Source organism: Pteropus vampyrus, unplaced genomic scaffold (genome assembly GCF_000151845.1).
Source record: "Pteropus vampyrus isolate Shadow unplaced genomic scaffold, Pvam_2.0 Scaffold2, whole genome shotgun sequence".
NCBI classification, from domain to species: domain Eukaryota; kingdom Metazoa; phylum Chordata; class Mammalia; order Chiroptera; family Pteropodidae; genus Pteropus; species Pteropus vampyrus.
The window spans coordinates 15,541,901-15,551,443 of NW_011888783.1; the positions used below are offsets into that span (position 1 = coordinate 15,541,901).

Consider the following 9,543-nt stretch of genomic DNA (forward strand, 5'->3'; position numbering starts at 1 on the left):
ATTTTGTTATTAGATTCAGCAAGCATAAGAATTACTCCGTCAGATTGCCATAAAAGTTTCTAAATTCTTACTCTCAGTTTCCATACTTATCCTGTGACATACCATTAACAGTTTGTAAACTGGCACTAGTCCGTGGATCATACTTTAAGGAGCTTGTTTTAGATCAAGAAGTTATTTTTTAAGTTCTAGTTGAGATAAAAATGAGAAAAAGCAAAGACTCGTTTGCCAAATTTTATAGTGCAAAATTCATACCTATAATTCATACTTTTTTAAAAAGAGAAGGGAACATTTTAACTGTCAGCATTACCATTTTTTAGAAAAGATAGGCTATTTCTGTCATTTGCTGTTCTCTCAAAACCATATATTGTCTTTAGCTTTAAATAATATTACTTCCTTAGTAACACTGATTCGATTTTTAACTTTGAAATTTCATGAAGTACAAACTTGCTTTGTTCTAATTTTTAGTTTCTCCTTCAGAGCTTTTGTTAAGAATTTTTGTGGTTAGTTCCATGGAGCCCTGATTTCTTGCGGGTCAGCTTAGCTCTCATGTAGAAAATAGGCATGAGAATTACCCTGATTTTTACAAATTTTCATGCTATGAGCCTAAAAGGCTCTAGGCTTTTTCCATAGGAATTTAACTCCTCTCATTTGGGGATGGATTCATTGCTAAGGTTCTTGTTTCCTGGGGCGGACATTTCCTCCGCGAGACATAAGTCTAATTGCCGCTAATGTGGAAGACACTGTACACATATTTACATCACAAAGAGCTGCTCAGTCAGCCCTCTCTTTGCTCTGAACCCCAGGGTCGCACTGCGGGCTCCACTGGATGGTGTTCCTGTCCCCGTGTTGCTCTGGTAAAACTGAAACTTGGCTTCTATGCCTAACTCAAGGGCATCCAATTAGCACAGGACAAAGCAGTGATTCAAACCCAGATTCTGAACTCTGCACACCACCTTATCTACTTTGAAGAAAAATCCAAGCTCCGCTTATTGGATCTCAAGGCCTTTTGCCTCACGCTCCCAAATTACCTCACTTTCTTTCCCCACACCCATCCTAGTTGCTGAGGAAAATCTCCTCTCTTTATTCTTCTTCCAAACCATTTGTCATTGTTCTGGGATTTGTGTCTGAAGCAGACCTGTCAGAAATCAGCAAGTTGTCTCATCTCACCCCTCAGGGAGCTCTAGAAAGCACATGAGGAAGCTTTCCTAAATCAAGGTAGAAACTCCTTTACCTTATAATTTCAACTATTTTGGTGTGTGATTTCCATGACACCAAAAACCCTACCATAATATTTATACACAATATAAACATTTATGGTACATATTTGATGTTGATATAATAGCTTTTGGAAGATTGTTTCTATATACCTATCTTTTCCAACAGTAGAGTCTGTTTCATTCTTTAGATGCATAGATACCACCATTCTCTTACCTGTATAGGCAGATAAGGAAGATGAGAAAAACCAAGATTTATAGAACAATATTAGGTGCCAGGAATCACACTCAGTACTTTACATCTGTGATATCATTTTTAAAAGGAGATGTTACAGGGTATAAGTAAATTGTCCAAGGTCTTATTGCTAAAGGAAGTGGCACCAGCATTCAAACCCACATCCATCTAATATCAAAGCTCTCTCCATTCTGCACACTCCCTGGCTCTCCTGATGGAACAGGGGACAAAAGACTTTGAGAGAGGAGGAAGACAGAAGGGCAGGAACCCCTTCTAAATGAAGGACAGGGTTAGCCAACTCCTCGTGATACATGTGCTCTAGAACTTTTATCTCTCAGCCCCTAAAAACAGACTTGAGCCATGTTCTTTAGGTCTCACATATCTCTGGCATTTTTTAGTATCCCACGCCCCTCCACCCCCCAAAAAATCATAGTTCATTTTAAAGCTTTCTCCTGCAAAAGCTATTAGAGCTCTGCTGTTGTGGCCTCCCTTGGAGAACCTGCTAGTTGAAAGCTGGAGGGAATTAGCTGTAGGAAATGAAAAAGGGATGCAGGGGTAGTGGAGGCCAGGGCATTCCTTCTAAAGGCTTGACTATCTGCATAATTCCCTGCACACTCCCTCAGGAACCACCTAGAAGTCTTGGACTCCCCAGCCCTTCGTCCTCACTCCCTCTTCCCACCAGTTAAGGAATCCTCTGCTGTGTAATACTGAGGCCTAGAAGACAGGTGCTGCCCACGGGGCCTGGTCGGAAACCCAGCATTCATGGTTGCTTCTTAAACACGGTGAAACCAGCACTGCCAAAGCTGAACTCCTGGCAGTACTGAAGGTGGAACTCTTGCTCTGGCAAGGAGTCTAAGAACTCTGTTCCCAGAAGCTGCATGACTCAGTGTGCACCCTTGAGTGAGTCAGAGAAACTCAGAAATAAAACCCAGGGGTCTTTGTCCCAAGCCACTTAAAATGTCCTATAGAGAAGCCTGGGAATAAGAACTTGAGTTTTTCCCTCAACTCAGCCACTTAGCTGGCTAAGTTTTATTCTTGTGCTTGAGTCTCTCTATAAAGAATTGACAGTACATACTTTAAAAAGAGCTTTTAACTGTATCTTGATATGGATTCAGAGTACTGTTTCCTGCCCACACGATGTCCACATTTCCAGATCCTTCCAGACCTTCCTCAAATGCCATCTCTTCCTCTTCTCTGTCTCTCTCGGCCACGGGCCATCTTTCTCCTCTATAGTCCCATCACACTCACTTGGACACCTTTTAAAGCCTCTTACCTTCATGCCAGAGGTTATGTTCATGTCTTATCTTCCCTACTAGACTGTTACCCGCTTACAGGCAGGGGTTCTCATGTTTATTTTCCCACAGTGCCTGTGATAGTCTCTCCCTTACATAATATGTGCTCAATAAATATTTCTGGAATTAGTTAACAATTTTATATTGAGACCTAAAGAATCTTAGTTTTTGGATGCTCTCAAGGAGTTATGTAACTAGACTTCCTTCTACAACACATTCTTTTTTAAATATCCAGTAACCGCAAGATCACTACTTTTCTAGGCAGCCAGTCCACTTGATGGACAGATGGAACAGTTGTAAAACCCTACTTGTGTGCAGCAGAAACCTGCCTGCTTTTGACTCCCTCCCATATTGGTCCTAGTATCACCATCTTCTATGTGCAAGCCTTTCACACATATGAAACAACTCATGGTGGTCATTCATCTCTAAATACATTCCACTTGGTCTGTCTCCCTTTTAAATTATTCTGTAGTTGTCTCAGGGCTAAAGACTTATGTTCTCTGAAAAACCGATCGTGGATAATACTCCTTTAAGTGGAAAAAAAGAGAAATGAATTCCAGGGAAGAATCCCTTGTCAGTTTGATATCAGTATATTCAGGTGCATTTTGTCATATGTTTCCAAATTTATATCTCTGGTCTGGACCTCCCCCTGAACACCAGATTAATTCTCAGTCAGCATGTTCACTTGGATGTCTGAAAGTCTTCTTAAACAGAACTCTTGATCTTCCCCATGAAACCTCTTCCACCCATCATCTTTCCCATTTCAGTTAACGGAGGCTCCATCCTCCCAGTTGCCTAAGCCTAAAAGTGGGCTCATTCTCAATGATTCTCCTCATACATCCCTCATCAGGAAACCCTGTGGATTCTACCTTTAAAATATGCCTAGAATCCAGCAACTTTTTATCACCTTCACTGTCACCACCTAGTCTAAACTAGTGTCATTCCTCGCCTGGATTGTTGTAATAGTTATTGAAATGGTTTTTCTGCTTTTACGCTTGTCCTTCCATAGTCTGTTTCCCACATGACAGCTAGAGAGAAAGATACTATGAAATATCTATGTCAGATCATGACCCTCTCTTGTTCAGAACCTTCCCATTTGTCTCAGTGAATGCTAAGTCCTTAGAATAGCCTACAGCACCTGACGTGAGAGAGTGCCGTTACCTTTCTGATCGTACCCCCTTTACTCTCTTTGCTCACTCTACTGCAGCCATGTTTGGCTCCTCGCTTTTCCTCAAACATTACAGGTATACACTTCCCTCAGGATCTTCGCACTGAGTTTCCTCTGCCTGGAACCGTCTTCCCCCAGATCTCCATGAGGTTCATTCCCCCACTCCCTCAAGTCTGTACTCAGACCTTCTTTCTTACTGAGGTCCCCGACTGACCACCCCATTTACAATTGTACACACACATCCCCCCAGCACTTCCAGTGTTTCTTATCTTGCATTTGTTTGTTTGTTTGTTTGCGTAACACTCATTCTAGTATAGTATAAGCTATAAGATACATATTCATTGTTTATTGTCAGTTCGCCCTCCAATAGGAAAGTAAGCTTTCCGTGAACAGGGAATTTTATTTCTACCCCACCAAAAGGACCTCAAGTGACTGTAACTTGAGACCATCCTTAACTTCAAACCATCTGAAAACTCTCCCTACAAGGATTAATTGTAGAAGTTAAAACTAAATTATTCTTTTTTCAATTTCCAGAATAGTGTAGCTTCAAATTAATTAGCCCTATATAGTTTTCTATCATAAATGGAATTTCCTTCTAATTAAATGATTGAATTTCAGTTTCTGAATGGTATTGCTCTTATGAACTGGCACTCTTTAAAGGTCTCAAGGTTCAAAGACCATACGTTGTTTATCCTGGCCAAAGGCAAATAATACATTCTCTATCACCAAGAAATAACCGGGAACTCTGGGGAAACTTTGGGCAGAAATTGTAAAATGTCCAAAATTTCTTTGAATTAAAAAGCTTCAGTCACTCTTCACATTCTGAAATTATCTAATCTGCTCTGCCAATGCTAAGAACTTTTCATATCATTTTATATCACTTTTTATCTGACTCCAGTACATTGCCATTGAGTTGGTTTGTTTTATTAAATTAGAAAGACTAGGATTCTTGGTCTTGTGTCTTGAATATTACATTCTGGTCAGATGTGGCCTTCCATCTTTCAGGGATGCTGTCCTGATTAAGACTCAGCAGTTTGAGGTTACTTTGCAGTTACCCTGAAACCTAACATTTAAAGGCACCCCATCTTCTTGACATTTGGGTAGAAGCATAAATATACTAGAAATTAGCACAGAATTTCAAAAATACCTTTCTGATTGTGGAAATAATTGATGAATTTAATGCAATCTGTGACCTCAAAGGAACGTGCTGTTTTTTTGACCAACACAGCAGAACTAAAATATCCAAATGAGGATGGTCCCCTTTAAAGTTTACATCTTTGGAGGAGTCTCATTTATTGCAGGGACACTGTTGTGAAAACATCTGGAACTGCCTTCAAAGTCTGCATTGTAGCTTCTGAGTATCCTAAGTAGTAGAATACCTTTGTGCTTTGAGGGTAGATTGGACTTTTTGATATAACACAAAGTAATTTAAACCTAATGAATAAATGAAGTTAATACTGGATAATACATTTCTTGGTTTAAAAAGAAAAAAAATGACATACATATTAATAAGATTTTAGCAGGGGTTGCAAGAGGCAAAGAGATGGCATAGATTCTATACCGTAACTGAAAGGGGATTTTCAAAATACTTTGAACAATGCAGCGTCCCTTGAATATGTCTGCAACGTTCTAAGATGTCCTCATCTGAATGTGTAAGTTGTCATCTGTGTGTATATGTGTCTGAATTTTTAATAGTTACATCCTATATATCTAATAGCCAATCTCCATAGTTACCAGGTTCCAAGACATTCAATTGAAAAAGCTGGGTGCTCTCCCCAAAGGTCCAAGTAAATGGTATTGACATATTGAAACTAAGCCTTCGAAAATCTGAGATTTGAACATTAAAAATATTTCCCAAAGCTGCGGGCAAGGATCTGTGAGAAAACATTCCTTTAACTAGTTTTAAAAGATCACCGCACAAATAGAATTAAATGAACCATTTATACCAGTTGTCTGTTAAAGTTTCTCCCCTTGGTATTCTACTCACTACTGTAGAAATTATGGATCCTGATGAGCAATTAGAAACCCTTCATGAAGCACTGAAACTGCTGCCGCCTGCTCACTGCGAAACCCTCCGGTACCTCATGGCGCATCTGAAGAGGCAAGTTACAGACTTTGAAGCTTATATTGGCACTGCATCCAAATTTTAAAAATGAAATAAAACCAAACGTAAAAGAAAGGACACATGATCTATCGAATGAATAAATAAATGCATAGCTATGTTGTCTTCTTGTGTGAAATTGCACAAGTTCAGAAGGAATGCTAAAAATATTCTGTACTACAATGCTGAGTGCACACTGGATTCTGACAGAAATGTATTTGCAATTCCAGTATATGCTGGCGAATATGTTGGAAATACTAATACTCTGCCAAGGACATGCATTAATTTTTGTTGAAAGGGAAAAGGTTGTCACTGTAAAGATACAAACATTAGCATAATAAAGCAAGAGCAAAGCAACTTGCAAAGGCTCATTTTTCTTACTTCTTGCTCCAAAATAGGTACTTTAGACTTGCTGATGGGATTTTAGATTATTGAATTAATGTTGCATGCACTGAAAACTGTTGTAAAAAACGATGGAGTAAAGTAAGGCATAAAGAGAATAATGGAAAATATTTTGTTACTTCTGGTTTAATGTTTTAAAGTGATTGATTGTAACGTAGCTTTATTTTCCCTGCTCAGTCACCCTTGATCTCTACCAGTTGAAGTAAAGTTTTTAAAATTATATGACCAAGCTTTAGTGGTTTAGGATTTCAAAATAAAAGACCAATTAGAAACAAAAAAAAGACAGTAGAATTTGGCATCAATCTTGTATGTCTTTAGGCATGAGTTATCCAGAAATAAATATTTAATTCATGGTACTTTTAATATTTGCATGTTTTTCCTCTTTAAAAGCACTATGAGTTAAAACTTTTAATTTGCCTACAACTTCACTTGTAAATTCAAGTTTGCTTCGTATTTGGATGTAATTAAGTATTCCACACTAAAACAAAGGAATAACTCTCAAATTATAGTCTGTGCCTTTGCAATAGCAGTAAAAAGAACATAAACACTTAAATTTCCTGACAGTGTTGCTTACCCAGAGCCATTTCCTTTTAACATCTCTACCACTCTCTCCCTAGACACATGCAAGAATAATCTACAGGAAACAACCAAAGTGGAGAGGAAGAGAGGGCTGATGGAATAATTAAGACAACCCAGTTCCTTTGTTTACAAACATACTCCATCAGCTCTAGGCTCTGGCCAGGGAATCCACAAATAAAACTGAACCCACACTGTCAAGAGCATTCATTCGGGTTTGAGAAGTTTAAATTATTTATTAACATAACAATGCAAGTGAGTACTCTGAAGTTAAGGAGAAATACAGAGAAGTCACCTAGGGGAAGAGTTGATAGGTGGGCACAGACCTCTTGTGAATCTGGGTTTTGTTTTAGTGCATGGCCATCGCGAAGTCATGCTCCTTTACTTGTATTTTTCAGAGTCACCCTCCATGAAAAGGAGAATCTTATGAATGCAGAAAACCTTGGAATTGTTTTTGGCCCAACCCTCATGAGATCTCCAGAACTAGACGCGATGGCTGCATTGAATGATATACGATATCAGAGACTGGTGGTAGAGCTGCTTATCAAAAACGAAGATATTTTATTTTAAATTTTAGTTTGAGGGGAAAAAGCGAAATGTTTTACAGATGAAGGAATGTTTTATAGTAATTTAATTGGCTCTTATTGCTGAATTATTTCTCGGTTAGGAGTTTGGGCACATAACCAGATTAAAATGAAGGAACTTTCTGTTTTCATAGCACCGCTCAGCTGTCCTTGTAAAACAGTGACACACGCTTTCTTCCAGTTCTAGTAATCCTGGGTGTTTATCATGTTAAGAGAAACCCAAGCTATTGCATGATTAGCCCCATTTGGCAAGGGAACCTCACACAGAGGAGACAACGAGCCTGCGCTGCTTTGTCCTGGGTAGTCTGTGGTTGTGATTCAGCATGTTTCAGAGTAAATCTGTTGTGACTTCGCTCTTGGGTTCTGTCATTGGTTTTTGATGCTTATGTAAACATGCACACAAACGGATAAAACAGCACCTCTGGCTGCTGCATTGCCATAGACTATAACATATGCCTACTTTTCGCAAATGCTTTATTTCCAGTTTCTCTTAGTTCTTCTCTAACGTAGTACTTTCTTTCCAGCAAAAGCAAAATGTGTTTTCAGGTTTGTTACTTTAGTAAATTATCCATACCAATAAAAAAGTATAATGCAGAGCATTTTTCGTTGAATTATTATTGGTTTTTAGTTATAATTGTGTTATCTGGCATGCATTTGTTAATTTATTAAATTTGGCTTTTAGAAATCAAAACTATTTATAGCTTACTTTTTTCCCCATGATCGAGAATATTTGGAAAGATGTGTTTGGCCATTTTTTTAATACTGAGTACTCCCTCTCGCTTTTTTTTGTTTAGTATTGAAAGTTTTGTGTTCCTAAAATAATTTAAAATTGCTTAGAATCAGAACACCCATTCATTGGATTTATTTTTCTTCTTGCATAGTCTGGCAGGAATCTAGAATATTTTCTCGACTTCAGAGGTGGGAGAGCAGGCAGGAGTTCCTTCCAGAACTCTCAGAAAAAGCAAAAAAGGCTAACTAAAAGGAGTGACTTTCTAATAAACATTTGGTTTGTTGGCTGTGCATGGTGTTGACATCCAGCTGAGCTGACAACACTGCCTGAGCTGAGTCCCAGATAGCAGCCTGACACTGGAGAAGAGTGATGTGCATATATCTAGATCCCAAGAAACCCAGGGAGTGGGCTTGATACTGTCACTGGCTACCCGTGGCTTTGAGCAAATGACCCTCCAGAGTCTGTATCCTTGTCTGTCAAACAAGCGCCCTTCCAGAACTACAGTTCTGTCCTGCTTTAAAAAGTAAAAAAAAACAAGACATATTTCCATTTTTTCCATTTCAGTCCTTGATACGTTCAAGACTCTCTCTCAAAGGTAATGGAAACTGACAGAAAGGTGGATTTTTTCCATATTTTTGCCCCTAGGCCATAGTAGGAAGTTGGTAGTATGTTTTAGTGTTTATGTTCAGGAAAATGCAGTTACCTGGAGATAGTCCATCACAGCTCTCTTGTTGGCCACAGTCTCCTATGAATAATGTCACTGCACTAAGCAACATTGGATATGTAGATTAATAGAGATTTGTTTTATGTAACATAGAAATCTTTAAAATGGAGGCCGCTAAAAGACAATATACACTAAGGCAATGCTTTTGACTCATGAAATAATTTGTCAGAGAAATCGAGCACAAGACTATGTCCTCGGTTAGGTAAACCAACTGAATTTCTGTGTGCTCATGGCCGAAGTTCTCGTTGTACAAAATCCTTTTAAAGGAGATTTTCAGTAAAGAAATCTGTGAAGAAATACGCTTTATTAGAATGTAATCACCCTGTTTTCTTCCTGAAAGGATCTGGTTGACTTTGAAGTAGGCCCTTATCAGAATTAGCAGAACACCTGGAACAGAAGCCTTGCCTGATCATAGTAAACATAAAGCATATATTCAGATAAAGTCCTGAGCACGCCTTCAGACAGGTTACTGTTTATCAGGTCTGCGAACAAGGGCACTTGTTATGTTTTAAGCTGA

At 38.7% G+C, this 9,543-nt stretch overlaps 1 protein-coding gene across 3 annotated transcripts in view; it reads left to right on the forward strand.

Moving 5' to 3' along the window:
• The window catches only part of CHN1 (chimerin 1), a 159,450-nt gene extending 151,279 nt beyond the window's left edge, over positions 1-8,171 (forward strand). For all 3 annotated transcript variants that reach the window (XM_011357240.2, XM_023529386.1, XM_023529388.1), the window contains 2 exons: positions 5,905-6,010; positions 7,387-8,171. In XM_011357240.2, coding sequence (XP_011355542.1) covers positions 5,905-6,010; positions 7,387-7,558 — 278 coding nt within the window. In that variant the 3' untranslated portion in view covers positions 7,559-8,171. The remainder of the gene's footprint in view (positions 1-5,904; positions 6,011-7,386) is intronic.
• The last annotated feature ends 1,372 nt before the right edge of the window (positions 8,172-9,543 follow it).